The sequence below is a fragment of the Caretta caretta genome, chromosome 6 (assembly GCF_965140235.1).
Source record: "Caretta caretta isolate rCarCar2 chromosome 6, rCarCar1.hap1, whole genome shotgun sequence".
Lineage (NCBI taxonomy): Eukaryota > Metazoa > Chordata > Testudines > Cheloniidae > Caretta > Caretta caretta.
Genome location: NC_134211.1, coordinates 3119574 through 3136765, shown reverse-complemented (window position 1 = coordinate 3136765; position 17192 = coordinate 3119574). Strand labels below are relative to the sequence as shown.

The 17192-nt window shown below is 43.4% G+C and overlaps 1 protein-coding gene across 1 annotated transcript; it reads right to left on the bottom strand.

Annotated features, from left to right (window-relative positions):
• Positions 1–8564: 8564 nt before the first annotated feature.
• Positions 8565–9497, bottom strand: LOC142072394 (olfactory receptor 5W2-like). The gene has a single exon (XM_075129058.1). The coding sequence runs from the start codon at positions 9495–9497 to the stop codon at positions 8565–8567; it is 933 nt and encodes a 310-aa protein (XP_074985159.1).
• Positions 9498–17192: the final 7695 nt, after the last annotated feature.

Sequence of the window (17192 nt, the reverse complement as noted above, 5' to 3'; positions counted from 1 at the left end):
TCATTGAACTAAGGGTGGATATAACGTATCATTCACTGACACCAGCCTGAACCTGGGCTAGCTGTGCTCCAGTAATAAGGTCCGTGGCTTTTTCCAACTGTCCCAATTTTTCCTCGTGTTGCTGACCTTTATGGATATTCCAGATTGCAGCTACGCGATTTTCACCATCCCATAGGTGTCCAGCCAAGTCCCTCTTCTTTCTAGCGGAAACCCAGGTGCGTTGTTGTGCAAACCGAATGGCAGCTCCTTTTGAACAATTAGGATATATAGAGGTAATCTGAAAAATGGATAAGGGTGGTGTAAATTTTACAATCCCTAGTGTAGCATGAATTACAGTCCATCGGTGTCCCAACACACTGACACATCTCTCCCTTGAGAAGTATTAGACCACATCTGTTGGCTAAACAACTTCCCGAAAAGACTGAGACGCATCACATCAATAGCCTAGGATGGGGTATATTACAATAGGGCACAGGCCAATGGTTCGTTACTGGGACATTTTCAGTACTGGTAATTTTTTCAGCAGCAGAACAAACTTTTGGGGTATTTGTTTGATTAATTACCAGTTGGGTGATTAAATAACAGTAAGGGCCTTTTTTTATCTATTATGCTACAAACTCCAGGAATGGCCATCATCTTTGTCCAGCTATGGGCCCCATTAATTTTAATTTCTGACTTTTGGGGCTCAGTTGTAGTGATATCATATATTTCTATTTCCACCAACCCATCTGTTCTCCACTCAATCATTCTCTCATATGAATGGTCCTGAACCTTAAAAAATGATTTCTCAGAGCAAAATTTCCATAAATCACTGAAATGCGAAGGTATTGACCATTGGGTTTCATTTGAATATAGGGTATCGTGTATATTTGGGTAGGTTGTGGGGGTGGTGGTGAGGTTAATGGAGGAAGGGATGGTGGGGTTCATGGTTGTGGTAGCAAGGTGTTTTGGATATCCATTGTCTGGGAGCCAATTAGGGAGGACAGTCCATCCCCAGGGTACTTGCTCAACGGCACATTTTGCGGCCCCCCAGGAGAAACCCCAAATACCAAGTAGTGCCACATTCCCAAGCAAAGTGTCCACAACTCCATCCTTGCCAGTAAACAATACTTTGTCTTTTCCATCATGTCCAATTCTTAATGTCTTTTGTAGTCAGGAATCCCTGGACTTTGGTGGTTTCAGCAGAGCGAGTGTTCCTTCTTCTTTCTTGGAACAGTCGTGCTTTGGCATTATGCAGGGGAGAGGTTACTAGCATATCACCCTGTAATGGTTTGGTTCTTCTAGCAAAGTCCAAATGCACAGTAGTTTTGTCAGTGGATAAGGGAGAGGGTACCGGCTTTTCACTTTGTCCTTCACTCCTGCTGTCCAGAAGGAGCAACAATGCCAGAAGGAAAGATAGACTGATCATCAGTTGGCGAGCCATTACAGTGAGAAACATGGGCAGATAGTCAATTCTTGGCACTTCACAGAGGTGTTGATTATTAACAGGACTTGATAAGGGTCTTTCAGCATGGGGCCAGGGCAGTTCCTTGCTGATGGACCTCTATATAGCTCCTGGAAACTCCTGGTTTCAGCGAGTGGCAAGGCTGCTGTATATAAACAGACCTAACACATTTTGTTAGTGCCTGACAATAATTAAGCATTGTGTCATCCATTAAATGACTGTCCATCTGAGCCAGGGCCAGTGGGGGCACAGCCAGTAGTCACATCGGGAGCCCTGTTAGAATTTCACGAGGGCTAAGTCCAGTCTTTCGATTGGGAGTGGCCCTCATATTCATTAATGCTAATGGGAGGGCATTTGGCCACTTTAAATTTGTTTTAGCACAGATCTTGGCCAGTTTATTTTTCAGAATCCCATTTTGATGTTTTACTGTCCCAGCAAACTGCGAGTGGTGGGGGCAGTGGAGATTGTGTTGGATCTGTAAAGCTACACATAACTTCTTATAATTTGTTCAATAACATTAGGTCCACTATCACTGTTGCTACTCACAGGTATGCCAAATTGTGGTACAAAATCCTTAAACAAAGTTTTACAACACTTTTCGCCTCTGCCTTTTTATAGGGAAAGGCCTCAACGCAATTGGAAAATACATGAACTAAAACTAACATACTTATAATTACAACATTTAGGCATTTAAATAAAATCCATTTGAATATTTACAGAAGGTCCCCGGGAAGGGGGATGTGCTGCCTGCCTAACCTTGACAGCTTTACCAACACTATGTTGCCGGTAGATTACGCACTGTTGGCAGTATTGCTTAAAATATACTTTTTTTTACAAATACCCTTGCTGATTGCAGGCAAAACTGAGGAATTACTCCCCATATTTTCCTGTATTTGTTTTATAGACAAGTTACCAAAACAGATTTAAAATCTTTTTCCATTTTTCTGGCTTTGACTGTCCTGCTGCAACCACAACTTTGGTCTTTATTTAAAAACATTTTAAATCTTGTAAAGCATTAAGTCACCTTAAGGATTAAATGCTAAATACAACACTAGTTTCTTTTGTCTGGCAAAAGTATTTTTTGGTTTTACAATTTTAAAACAACACCAATTTATCTTAAACTTATAAAACAAAGATTGTACACACCAGGAGTGTTTTTTAGCTAATTTGACTAACTTGTTCACAGTTAAATGATTTCACTTAAATAACCTTTTCCTGGATTATTTACAGAAATTCTTCCAGAGAAATGTGTCCTTTCTTCAAAGGAATGGCTGCAAAGAAACCAAGATTTTTCTTTTTATAACACCTTCTTTTAACATCCGTACAAAGTTTCACTGCCTAATTTCCTCCAGTAACTACAGAGTTAACCTCTCACTTTCTTTCTTTTAACTTCCTCTACTGTGGTTGCCTGCTTGTCTGGGCCCAATCCTTTTTTTCTTCTTGTTGCATTATTTGTTTCCATGGACACAGGCATTGTTTCACTACCAATTTAGCAAGGAGGGTGGGCTTTTTGACTAACCCCCCTTTTATTTATTTATACACACATTTATTTCTCATATCTAGATGCATCTTTGTCATAAATATAAAGGGAAGGGTAAACCCCTTTAAAATCCCTCCTGGCCAGAGGGAAAATCCTCTCACCTGGAAAGGGTTAAGAAGCTAAAGGTAACCTCGCTGGCACCTGACCAAAATGACCAATGAGGAGACAAGATACTTTCAAAAGCTGGGAGGAGGGAGAGAAACTAAGGTCTGTGTCTGTCTATATGCTGCTTCTGCTGGGGATAGACCAGGAATGGAGTCTTAGAACTTTTAGTAAGTAATCTAGCTAGGTATGTGTTAGATAATGGTTTCTTTAAATGGCTGAGAAAAGAATTGTGCTGAATAGAATAACTATTTCTGTCTGTGTATCCTTTTTGTAACTTAAGGTTTTGCCTAGAGGGGTTCTCTATGTTTTGAATCGAATTACCCTGTAAGGTATCTACCATCCTGATTTTACAGAGGGGATTTCTTTACTTCTATTTACTTCTATTTCTATTAAAAGTCTTCTTGTAAGAAAACTGAATGCTTTTTTCATTGTTTTCAGATCCAAGGGTTTGGGTCTGTGGTTACCTATGCAAATTGGTGAGGCTTTTTACCAAACCTTGTCCAGGAAGTGGGGTGCAAGGTTTTGGGAAGTATTTTGAGGGGAAAGATGTTTCCAAACAGCTCTTCCCCAGTAACCAGTATTAGTTTGGTGGTGGTAGCGGCCAATCCAAGGACAAACGGTGGAATATTTTGTACCTTGGGGAAGTTTTGACCTAAGCTGGTAAAGATAAGCTTAGGAGGTTTTTCATGCAGGTCCCCACATCTGTATCCTAGCGTTCAGAGTGGGGAAGGAACCTTGACAATCTTATTTAACAATAACCTTAATTCTTTATGTCTGGACTTAATTCAACCTTTCTCTTATTTGAGGCGGTAACAACCCCTCAGCACCGGTGCTTTGGAGGAAAGGATAGTTGCAGGGCTAGGGACAATGGGAAAGGTAGGGAGTACAGCAGTATTAACAGCATGGTAAAATGGAGGAGCTACACTCACTGACCATAGGAATAATGATTCCTTACTGAATACAGGAGGTAAGAACAGGCTGGATTTTCCCTTGGCCTGTTTTGATAGAGGGTACTGCTGCACCTCGGGAAGGGGTCTTGCTGGGTTTAGGCAAATCTTAACGAGTTGGGCAGATGCAGTGCACCCAACCTGATTGGCATGATCGGCTCACAATGCTCACAAGGAGGGAGAGACCTTAGCCAGCAGTTCCTGTTGCAATGAGGAAGGGCTGGGGTCGGTCTTCTCCTGTAAACTGCCAGGACCTCATTGTGAGCAGGATCGGGCACGTCCAGATACACACCATTTGGGGTATAGCAGATTATACAATTTAATTTACACACCAAGTCTTTTCCCAAAAGGTTAGCAGGTGAACAAGGGCTTAGGAGGAAAGCATGACGGTCAAACAAAGGACCGATAGAAACAGACAGAGGTGAAGAGATGGGGTGCGGAATAAGAGTATTGCCCACCCCTACCGCTTCTGGATCGATCAGGGCAGTAGGGACATTTACTGTATCCAGTGGCCCATTTGCTTGCAATTGGAACACGCGCCATCACTGGGTCTCTAGGGGAGCTGGACGGTGGGGACTTGGTTTGGCCTTCCTCTTCTCCCCCTCAATGGGCGGCTATTATGGGGTCCCTGTATTTTCTGGAGCTGGAAGGTCCTTAACATAGTTTTAATGTGGCGGTGAGAGTATTTGGGTTTTATTCAAATTCTTATTTTTACTTACTATACAGGTGCTATTTTTTTTCTCCAGTCGGCTTTCTTTGGGCAGACTGTGAGAATTATATTGAACAGCTTCTACCTGATTTTATTTAACTTTTCCTGCTCATGGCCTGGATTTTGCTTGGGCCAGTGAGCTTCTTCACAAAGGTGACTCAGTGTTTCCCGAGGCATGATCCCTCATAGAGGCTGGTTTAAATCTGCCCATGTAGGGTTATAACAGTTTATAACAATTTGCAATTCCTCTTTGAATTTAACAGGGTCCTCTCTTATTTTTGGAAAATTTTTACGTAAGTTGTACAATTCCGTAGGAGACCAAGGTGCATGTGCAGACTCCGCAATCTCATGACCTGAAGCACCAAAGCCCGGGAACTGGTGCAAGGGGAACATTTCCTCAGTACAAGGAAACACTGTCTGAGGGGTGAACATAAGGGGCTTCTGTTACTTAATATTTCTTGTGGGCTTAGTTGGATTTAAATTCTTTGCCAGTTTTCTTTTTATCTCTTTTAATCATGTTGTAAGTTATTCCTGGGAGTCCTTGTGACTCCTCATTTGAGATTCACGGAGTTGTTTTTTTTCCCCTTCTGTTTCTTCATGCCAATAGAAATATGCCTCACACTGACATTGGCCATAAGTGCACTTCTGAGGAGCACAACCTTGTCAAGGTTGAAACTTTCACTTTAACTTTAAATGATCCCTATCCCTGGCATACCAATTCCAATTTTTCCAGAAACTTGCAAGTGAACTAGTGTGTGCCTTTTGGGAGGACGGTGATCCTTTTTGACTCACCGGCCCACATTTTACCTGGTGAGTGCGGGAATCCATTTTCGACCCCCTGACTCCCAGAATCCCTATGGATCTTTCACTCAGCTGGCGAGTGCGGGAATCCCTTTTGGACCCCCTGGCTCCCAGAATCCCTACGGATCTTTCACTCGTCCCACTCACACAGGGAAGGTTTGTTTCGGGCCTCCACAACTGTCTTACAGCCCCCCTTCAGCAAAGAGCGTCAGCTGGTGCCACATACTCTGTCACTTCGGGCGAGGTGATCAGATCACACAGTGGCTTTTCAAACCTCCTTCAGGCGGGAACCAGAGACAGGGGAGGAAAGAGGCTCCGGAAACAGACTGTCAGAGGACGGAAGGGATGGAATCACACACTCCTAGACCCAGACAGGCTCCTTGCCAGTCATGAGCCCACGGCTTCGCAGGGCACTCTGGGCGTCTTCCTGTGACCCACACTGACACCTGTCTACCGACCTTCACTTTCACACTGGCACATGGAACCAAGTCTATTCATGACCTGCCCAGCCAAACTCAGTGGCTCTTCCTGGGGAAACCAAACCAGAGTCACCAAGCAGGAAGGGAAACAAAGGAAGCCCAAAAGGTGAGGAAAAAGCAGCAGGGAACATCCTTCTACATACACCTTTTGTCTTCTGGTAACCAGGTGGAAATGTTTCTCAAAGGGGGAGTAGGATTCTAAAAAGAAGGTGGAGACATCCCAAGGAGCTGTGCACTCTCTCATGCTCTCTCTCTCTCTCTCTCTGTCTCTCTCTCTGCCCATTGATTCACTGCATCTGAAGGGATAAAGGAAGCAGCCGTTGGACTGGGGGATGGATTGTGACAGAACCCACCTGCTGAAGTGAAGAACCAGATTGACAGAGCCAGAAGAGTACCCAGAAGTTACCTACTACAGGACAGGCCCAACAAAGAAAATAACAGAACGCCACTAGCCATCCCCTTCAGCCCCCAACTAAAACCTCTCCTACGCATCAGTCGGAGAACACTTCAATCTCTTTGGTCATTCGATTACCTGAAAGTAAAAGTGGACCTAAAAATGGAAATTCTTCAACAAAAAAAACTTCAAAAACAGACTCCAACGAGAGACTGCTGAATTGGAATTAATTTGAAAACTGGATTAAATTAACTTAGGCTTGACTAAAGACTGGGAGTGGATGGGTCATTACACAAAGTAAAACTATTTCCCCATGATTTTTCCCCCCTCCCCGCTCTCCTGCTGGTAATAGCTCACCTTACCTGACCACTCTTGTTACAGTGTGTATGGTAACACCCATTGTTTCATGTTCTCTGTGTATATAAATCTCCCCACTGTATTTTCCACTGAATGCATCTGATGAAGTGAGCTGTAGCTCACGAAAGCTTATGCTCGAATAAATGTGTTAGTCTCTAAGGTGCCACAAGTCCTCCTTTTCTTTTTGAGGATACAGACTAACACAGATGCTACTCTGAAACCTGTCTTAACTCATTATAAGTGAAGGGAGGAAAAACAAAGAGGTACCACCAAGTCATGGGCAAACAAGTCAGTTTCAGAGCATTTCGGCCTTTAATTGAAATGACATTCATGGGAGGGGAAGGAAGGAATTATGCTGAGAGTAAAAATTTCTGAACCTATTTACCCATCAAAAGAAGGAAAGAGCTTTACAAGGGAGAGAGAAGAATGACGGAAAAGGAGAGAAAAATTGCTTTAATTGGAAGGGGGAAAACTCCTCCATCGAGTCAGGGAATGTCTATCCTCAGGCCATTACATTGACTCAGCAATGGTGTGCAGCAGCACCATAGTGTAGATGATTTCCACGTTGATGGCAGGGTTTTTCCTTCGACATAGTTAATCCACATCCCCAAGGGGCAATAGCTAGGTCAATGGAAGAATGACACTGAGGGTCAGTACAAGCTAACTGCCTCGCACAGGGTGTGAAATGTTTCCCCACCCTGTGTGACAGAGCTCTGTTGATCTATTTTATAAGCCTAAACGTGGCCTCACAAAAGCTGCCGATGGAAAAGACTGGTTTGGAAATTGAATACTATCTCTCTGCCAGGGCAGCAGAATCCCCTTCGGTTCTTTTTGTTCAGGAGAGTTGGAAATATTGGAGCTCTCCCAGATTCCCAGAAGAGATTATTCTGCATTCTGATTGAGCTCACTGTCAGGCTGTGTGTGTGTGTTTGGTGTGAAGTTGGCATTGTGTGTGTGTGTGTGTGTGTGTGTGTACTGCGCCTTCTCTGTGTGTGTGCATTAGGCACTCTGTGTGTGCATGTGGTGGGGTTACAGTGGAGCTGAATATCAAGTGTTGGCAGATGTGTGTCTATTGCCCTGCCCAGTGCTCTGGCTGGCGTCCCCCCTCCTCCCAGTGCAGGGCTCCTTGTGTGATCATAGAATCATAGGACTGGAAGGGACCTCGAGAAGTCATCTAGTGCAGTCCCCTGCACTCACAGCAGAACTGAGTATTATATAGAACATCCCTGACAGGTGTTTCTCTAACCTACTCTTAAAAATCTCCAAAGTGGAGATTCCACAAACTTCCGAGGCAAGTTATTCCACTGCATAGGCACCCTCACTGTTGGGATCTGTTTCCTAATGTCCAACCTAAACCACCCTTCTGCAATTGAAGTTCATGGGTTCTTGTGCTATCCTCCCTCCACACGCACACACACACACACACACTTTTACAATTTTATTCCTATTTTTATTCCTAAAACTCTGTGTAACTGGTTGGGTCACAGAAACGCCTTTGGAACTGCCAACCAATGTCCTGAGATGTGAAGTTGAACATTTCACCCTCTAGGTGGATGCCCAAGCCACCAGCTTATAAAATCATTCTTTCTCGCTGGCCCTGTCATGCTTCCCATGTTTTGTCCACTGATCTCAGTTGGCGGCTGCAGACCTTGTAGGAATAGAAAAAAATAATAATAATAACAATACAATAAAGTACAATACTCCCATGGACTCTGCGAAATTACTTTGTAATAGGCTGGGAATTGAATTCACCTATTTCCATTCCCCATTCCCCACCACTAAACAGATTCAAAAATTGGTTAGGAGTTTATTCATTGCTTTCCTCAGGGAATCCTTCACCTCCGTATTCCTCAGGCTGTAGATGAGGGGATTCAACATGGGGATCAATAGCATGTAAAACACTGAGGTCACTTTGTCTGTGTCCATGGAATAGCTGGAGGTGGGACGTAAATACATGAAGAAGAGGGTGCCAAAATACAGGACCACAGAGCTCAAGTGGAAAGTGCAAGTGGAGAAGGGTTTGTGCCGGCCCTCACGGATCTGCAGGATGGTGGAGATGATATAGACATAGGAGAGGAGGACAATCACAAAGCTGATCACTTGAATGCAGCTCATGGAAGCAAAGATCACAATCTCATTGATGCGGGTGTCAGAACAGGAGAGCACCAGCAGTGGGAGGATGTCACAGAAGAAATTATTGATGATGTTGGAGCTGCAGAATGACAGTCGAAATATACAACACGTGATTATCATTGAATCCACCACCCCCACAGTGTACACCCCAGCCACCAGCTGTTTACAAAGCTGCCTGGACATGGTGACCGTATAGAGCAGCGGGTTACATATGGCCATATAACGGTCATACGCCATCACAGCCAGCAAGAGGCACTCAACATCTGCAAAAATGATAGAGAGATACATTTGCACAGAGCAGGCAGTGTAAGAAATACTTTTCCTCTCAGCTAATAAATTCAGCAGCATCTTAGGGGAAATTATCGAGGAAAGGCAGAGGTCACAGAAAGACAAATTCCTGAGGAAAAAGTACATGGGGGTGTGGAGTTGGGGATCAATCGTGATTAACAAGATCATTCCCCCATTCCCCACCAGGGTGATACCATAAATCAGTAGGAACACTGCAAACAGGGGAACCTGCAGCTCCGGACGATCTGTCAGTCCTGAGAGAATGAACTCAGTCGCCTCTGAGTGATTTCCCTCTTCCATTACCTCTGAACAGAGATCAGGCTGCTACATAGATGTGGTCTGGTGGATGGTGCGGAAAACTGTCACGTCTCTGTAATGAAGTAAGTGAAGATAAATGGAGATCAGTTTCTCAATGGACATCAGGACCCGCTCCGGAAAGGGCTTTGTACAGAGATCCAGATATTCACAGCTGGTCATTCCAAGTGTTTGATAAAATGCAGACACTGTGCAAATATAATAACATGCAGGTTAATCATGCCCCACCCACAAACACTCCTGTTCACTACTACAAACAGAAAACTGTAACTTGTGACTCTGCTGGGAGAGAATCAGTCTAAAGGGATTATTCCTCAGCTAAAGAACAAGTGAAAGTAAAGGAGTGTCAATCTTTCCACCTTCTTTGGGCAAGGGGAGCTCTGTGGCTTGGCATGTCCGTTTGGGGTGAAGTTGCTTTCTGTGCTAATTTAGCCATTTGGCATTTACTTGAGCCTGTGTGAAAACCCAGAGACAGAATGGGAAGCCCTGGCTTCAGTGACTAGGTAATTGCCTATTTTTTTTCCAACCAAGGACATCACTCCTTTAGCTGAAGGGGTAGGAGTTGGGGCTGAGGCTTTTAGTGCTGGAGGTCTGATATTCAATACCTGCTGATCCCCATGGTGTCTGCGTGTGTGTGTGTGGGACTGTAATTCAGGACAATAGCACGTACCTGATGAGAAGACAGAAAGAGATGTGTTTGTGTTTCCTCATTGACAGAAACTGCCTCTTTGGACCAATCGGGACAATAACACGTACCTGCTTAGAAGAGAGAGAGAGAGAGAGAGGTATGCTGGTGTTTCCTCATCGAAAGAAACTGCCATTTAGGAGCATTCAGGAAGTTTTATACTGAGATGTGTGATCTATGGGACATGATTCCAGAAGCAACTGGGAATACCTGAGCTCAGAGAGACACAACACCTAATTAATGCATTTGGTGAACCAAAGCCACCCTCCCATAATTGGTGCCCTGGGGACTAATTTTACCTACACTTTCTTACTGTGTTATTAAATTATGCAATTTCTACCAGAGTTACAGAATATGAGGTGAGGGGTATATTTCATCCTGCTCTTTTCAGTGCAAGCTGGGTACTGCAAAGACCTGATCCACAAAGGGTTTGTTTTGTTTTTTTTGTGGAGACCAAAATCTTTTAGCTAAAAACTTAATATTTAGACTTGAAGTATCACGGGGGTTCCTCAGATACCACACACCACCAATCTCTTCCATGGGCCAGGCTCCCAGGCTGGATGATATCGCCCATGATGCATGATGGTCTCTCCTCTTGCTGAACAGCTCTGGAACATCACCAGAATCACAAAGCCATGGTTTAGGGAGGAGAGGAGTTTGGTGTTTTGATGGAAAGCTTATAATTTCCAGGGAAAAGATAATTTCTCGGAAGAAATAGTTAAATGGAAAATCCAATTTCCTATAGAAAAAAAACTTCTCAAGAAAAAAATTCAACCACCTAAGCAACAAATTTGGAATCAAAGGATCAGAAAGTTAGATACAGGTGAAACGTAATAATTGTTTCCGGCTGTAGCTGATTCCTTCTCAGTTATTCCTGGTTTCAGAATCACCTCATTATCCTGGCCCCAGTAGGTGGAATGTAAAACCTGTAAAACACGTAAGAGTGCTCCAGATTATCTCGCTATTTATAGCATGCCAATCACCATGTTATCTTACGTCCTTCCATTGCGAGGTTACTCCCCAATGTAGAAAAGATAGGTTCACTCATTTTGCTTGATGGAGACCACATGATGACCAGAGGAGCTGAGGAGGAGACCACAGCATGCTACAGACTTCTGCAGTTCACAAAACTATCCCTCTTTATGCATATTATCTGCACACAGAGCAAAGTTTAAGATGATAAATAAATCTATGAGTCAACTTGAAATACTCATGCTTTCATTGCAAATATTAATACATTTTTTTGTTAATGTATGTGAAGTTATAAGATGACACTGTATCATGTTATTCATATATGTTCCAAACTGAAGCTGGCAAACTTGTCTCTCTTCAACAAAGAAATGTGTGTGCCGGTTAATCTAAATAGAAATGTACACAAAGTCCTGCTTCCTGAACACCACTAGAAAAAACAAACAACCAGCAATCTCTCTATCCAAAGTCTGTCACCCCAGGTCTGTGCCCAGGAAACACTATGCCCCCTCTAAGAGTCATGCTCATAACTCCTCCTCCTGGTTTCTGTGCCTCCTGTGACCCGGAGGTGCCTGGGGCAGTCCTCACTGAAAATACAAAGGTCAGGGCAGGCTGCAAAAAGGAGGATATTCCCCAAACTGGTGGTTAACACTCAAGATGTCTGCAGCATCTCTGCAGATGCTGCCACAAAATATCTCTGAGCAGGCCAGCTCCCTTCAGCTCAAGATCTCTGCAGCATCTCTGCAGAAGCTGCTAGAGAATATCTCCGAGAATGCCAGCTCCCTTCTGATTCTTTTGTTATTTTTTTTTTATTTCCTATCATTTATAGTCCATGAAACAGAGTGTGGCATTGCACCCCATAATTCTTTACAGAAATATGCTTATGCATGGTAGATAGGCCATGTAAGATATCTCTGCAAACGTTATGATCTACTGGATAGATTCATCCTGTTTGCATGCATGTAACATTTTTGTATTCGAAGTTATGAATACGTGCTCTGTAATTGTTTGATTTTAAGTAGCCTCAGTGAAGCAGTTGGTCAGCTTCATGAGAAAAGACTATTCTCTATAAGTGCCCAATCAAGAAACACTTAAGATAAGAATGAACTTTGAGAGATTCCAATCCACATCTGAACGTTCCTGGGAATGTAGCTTTGTCCTGTGAGGAACTGAGTCATGCATGGACATGTGACTTGCCCATGTGACTCCAAAACTCCATCTTGGAGCTGCATTCTGCATAGGAGAGGGGAAGGGGTTTCCACCCACAAGAGAGAGACTATATAAGCCCCTGGGGAAACCCCTCTATTTCATCTTCAGCTTGCACAAAAGATAGCCCCTCCACCCAAAGGAGATCCCTGAAAGAAACTGGAACAAAGGACAGTAACTACAGGGGTGTGAGTGATTGCTCGACCCAGACTAGGAGGAACTCTAATCAGTAAAAGAGGCTTATTGGAAAATCTCTGAGGGTGAGATTTACCTCCATTTAGCTTTTACTGTATTAGGCTTAGACTTGTGTGTTTTATTTTGTTTGGTAATTTACTTTGTTCTGTCTGTTATTACTTGGAACCACTTACATCCTACTTTCTGTATTTAATAAAATCACTTTTTACTTATTAATTAACCCAGAGTATGTATTAAAACCTGGGGGAGCATACAGCAGTGCATAACTATCTATCAGTGTTACAGAGGGTGAACAAATTATGAGTTTCCACTGTATAATTTTTATACAGAGTAAAACTGATTTATTTCTGGTTTGGACCGCATTGGGAGCTGAGCATCTGAGTGTTAGAGTCAGGAACACTTCTTAAGGTGAGCCTTGGGCAGGACAAGAGACACACACGCCTACACTTGACATTCAGCTCCACTGTACCCTCCACCACATGTACACACATAGTCCCTGATGCACACCAAACACACACACACAGACAGAGTGCCTGCTACACACACACAGCCTGACACTGAGCTCAGTCAGAATGCAGAATAATCTCTGTTGGGAGGCTGGAACAGCTGGACTATTTCCAACTCGCCTGAACAGAAAGAACCTAAGGGGATTCTCCTGCCCTGGCAAGGAGATAGGACTAGATTTCCCAACTGGTCTTTTCCATCAGCAGCTTCTCTGAGGCCTGGTTTATGCTTAAAAATTAGATCAACAGAGCTCCATCACACAGGGCGGGGAAACTTTTCACACCCTGTGCAAGGCAGTTAGCTTGTACTGAACCCCAGTGTCATTCTTCCATTGACCTAGCTACTGCCTCTCGGGGACGTGGATTAACTACATCGATGGAAAAACTCTTCCATCAATGTGGAAATCATCTACGCTACAGCACGGCTGCACATCATAGCTGAGTCAATGTAGTGGCCTTAGTATCGATATTCCCTGAATCAATGGAGGAGTTTTCCCCCTTCCTCTTAAAGCTATTTCTCTCTCCTTTTCATGTCACTCTTCTCCCTCCCTTGTAAAGCTCTTTCCTTCTTTTGTTAAGTTGGTCACCTCTCCAAATGTCTCTTTATGTAATTTCCCAGCGTCGGACACAACAGTGTCTAGAAATGAGTGAATTTCTTCTGGACTAATCATTTACTGTCAAAAACAATACTGTTTGGATTCACCTGAAACTCTTCACAATTCTGTTACAAATACTCCTAATAGCTTTGTCCCAGAACACTGTGTGTGCCCAGGGGGAGGATTTAGGTGCTGGTCGCAACACAGCCACCATAGGAGACGGTAGTGGTTCTTTCCTTTGTAATTTTTAGCCCAAGCGTTAGGGTGTTCACTCGTGAGGTGAGAGATACAGGTTTAATTCCCCCCTTCTGTCTAGTGCTGGGCAAAGCTCTGTGTGACATTGCACTCCATATGCTTTATAAAGCGTATTCTCTGAGCATATGAAGCTTAGCCTTGCGTGTTTTGTTTTATTTTGCTTTGTGACTTATTTTGTTTGCTCTTTTATTTCTTAAAACCATTTAAATCCTACCTTTATACTTAATATAATCACTTTTGTTTATTTATAAATTCAGTGCAAGTAATTGTTACTGGGGGGCAAACAGCTGTGCTTATGTCTCTTGCAGTGATATAGAGGGCAAACATTTATCATTTTACCCTGTATAACCTTTATCAAAGTAAAATGGATTTATTTGGGGTTTAGATTCCACTGGTAGTTGGGTGTCTGTGTGCTGGAGACAGGTATCCTGCTGGGGTGGTTTCAGTTTAGATCTGCAGTTTTTGGGGTGTGGCCCAGTGTGGTTTGGGGTGTGGTTCAGTCTAGATCTGCAGTGTGGCCCAGACCCTCAATCTGTGTTGCACCTGGCTAGTGTGTCTGGCTCGACAAGGCAGGATTCTGGAGGCCCAGGCTGGCAGGGAAAATGGACTCAGGTAATTTCAGCACATTAGGTGACAGTCCCAATAAAATCACAATCTTTACTCACCAAGCAGGAAGGGAAGCAAACAAAGCCCAAAAAGGTGAGGAAAAAGCAGCACGGAACATCCTTCTACATACACATTTTCTCCTCTGGTAACCAGGTGGAAATGTTTCTGAAAGGGGGAATAGGATTCTAAAAAGAAGATGGAGACATCCCAAGGCGCTGAGCACTCTCTCTCTGTCTCTCTGCCCATTGATTCACTGCATCTGAAGGGATAAAGGAAGCAGCCATTGGACTGGGGGATGGATCGTGACTGAAGATGTTTGATCCGTAAGACTGCTGAAAGCATGTGGTGAGGAAATTTTAGCATTAAATTTCACATCATTTGTCAACATAGGCAAAAGTTGCATTCCAGCTTTATTTTTCTTGTAACCATGTCTGACTTCTATGCCTCATTATTTGCACTCAGTTAAAATTTCTCTTTGTGTTCAACAAACTTTGTTTTATTGTTTTATCTAATCCAGTGTGTTTAAATAGAAGTGTCTGAAAAGCTAAGCTGCAGGCCTGTTAGTGCTATTAAAGAAACAATGGACAGTGTAGCTTGTATTGTCCGGGAAAGGACTGGGCAGCACAGGATGTACATTTCGGAAGGGAAATCAAAGAGTGGGGAGTGTGTTGGGGTCAACCTGAAGTATAACCAAGGGTAGTGAAAGCCTGAGTGTAACCCAACTATTCCTGGACAGGCTGCAGTTACACACACATGCTCAGGGTGTGATTTGCATGCTAGAGGGATGTTTGTGAGTGGCCCCGGTGGAAGCTACTTCAGCAAGGCATTGCAAGGTTGCAGGCAGGTGTGACACAGCTCCTGATTAGTCTGGGCTGGACCCTGGTATGTCACAGCCACCAATGTAAAAAGTATCCCAGTAACACCAAAGTATAATGCTGACTGAGAGGAGTGTTCGATTGACATGAAAGGGTGAGGTCACCACAGGGATGGGCCCATGCACTGATCAATGGCTGCAGATGTCCAAGGCCATTGTGGTCATCACCTCCCGCCAAGAAGATCCATGGCAGGCCCAATGATGACTCTTCCCTTCTTCACTATGGTAGCAGAAATTATCCAGCATGGGTGTGCAGGCTTGGCTGGTATTATCAGTGCTCCAAAGCGTGTTGGTGCCCCCTTCTCCAAAGTGGTGCCAACCTGTGAGGCATTGCAGGGTTCATTGTATTAGGAGGAAAGATTGATGATCGAAGTCAGCTAGATTCTTTTGTATAATCCGTTGGGGAAGGGGTGACAAAGAATGGACGCAAAGTCCTGCTTCCCTGAACAACAATAGAAACAACCAACAGCCAGCAATCTCTGTATTCAGAAACTCCCAAGTCTGTCACTCCAGGTCTGTGATCAGGAAACACTCTGCCCCTACTTCCTCTAGGAACTTACAACTCCTCCTCCTGCCTTCTGTGGCTCCTGTGACCCGGAGGTGCCTGGGGCAGTCCTCACTGAAAATACAAAGGTCAGGGCAGGCTGCAAAAAGGAGGATATGCCCCAAAGTGGTGGTTAATACTCAAGATCTCTGCAGCATCTCTGCAGATGCTGCCACAAAATATCTCTGAGCAGGCCAGCTGCCTTCTGATTCTTTTTTCAATTTTGTTTATTTCCTATAACTTATAGTCCGTGAAACAGAATGTGACGTTGCACCCCATAATTTTTTTTATAGAAATATGCTTGTGACTGTAAATATGACATAACTGGAATATGTTTTATGTCAAATATGCCATGTAACATATCTCTGCAAAGGTTATGATCTACTAGATATATTCATACTATTTGTATGCATGTATCAATTTTGTATTCGAAGTTATGAGTATTGGCTATGTACTTGTTTGATTTTAGGTAGCCTCTGTGAAGCAGTTGGTCAGCTTCTTGAGAAAAGACTATTCTCAGTAAGTGCCCAATCAAGAAACACTTGAGCTAACAATGAACATTGTGAGATGCCAATCCACATGTGAGCTATCCTGGGAATGTGGGGTTGGCCTGTAAGGAACTGAGTCATGCATGGACATGTGACTTGCCCATGTGACTCCAAAACTCCATCTTGGAGCTGGATTCTGCTAGGAGATGGGAAGGGGTTTCCACACACAAGAGAGAGACTATATAAGCCCCTGGGGAAACCCCTCCATTTTGTCTTCAGCTAGCACAAGAGATAGCCTCTCCACCCCAAGGAGATCCCTGAAAGAAATTGAACAAAGGACAGTAACTAGAGGGGTGTGAGTGATTACTGTACTTAGACTAGGAGAAAGTCTAATCTGTAAAAGAAACTTATTGGAATGTCTCTGATGGTGAGATTTACCTGCATTTAGTTTTTACTGTATTAGGCTTAGACTTACATGTTTTATTTTATTTTGTATGGTAATTTACTTTGTTCTGTCTGTTATTGCTTGGAACCACTTAAATCCTACTTTTGTATTCCATAAAATCACTTTTTACTAATTAAGTAATCCAGAGTATGTATTAATACCCGGGGGGGGGGGAGGGGCAAACAGATGTGCATATCTCTCTATCAGTGTTATAGAGGGAGAAAAATTTATGAGTTTACCAAGTATAAACGTTATATAGGGTCAAATGGATTTATTGGGGTTTGGAGCACATTGGAAGCTGGACATCTTAGTGC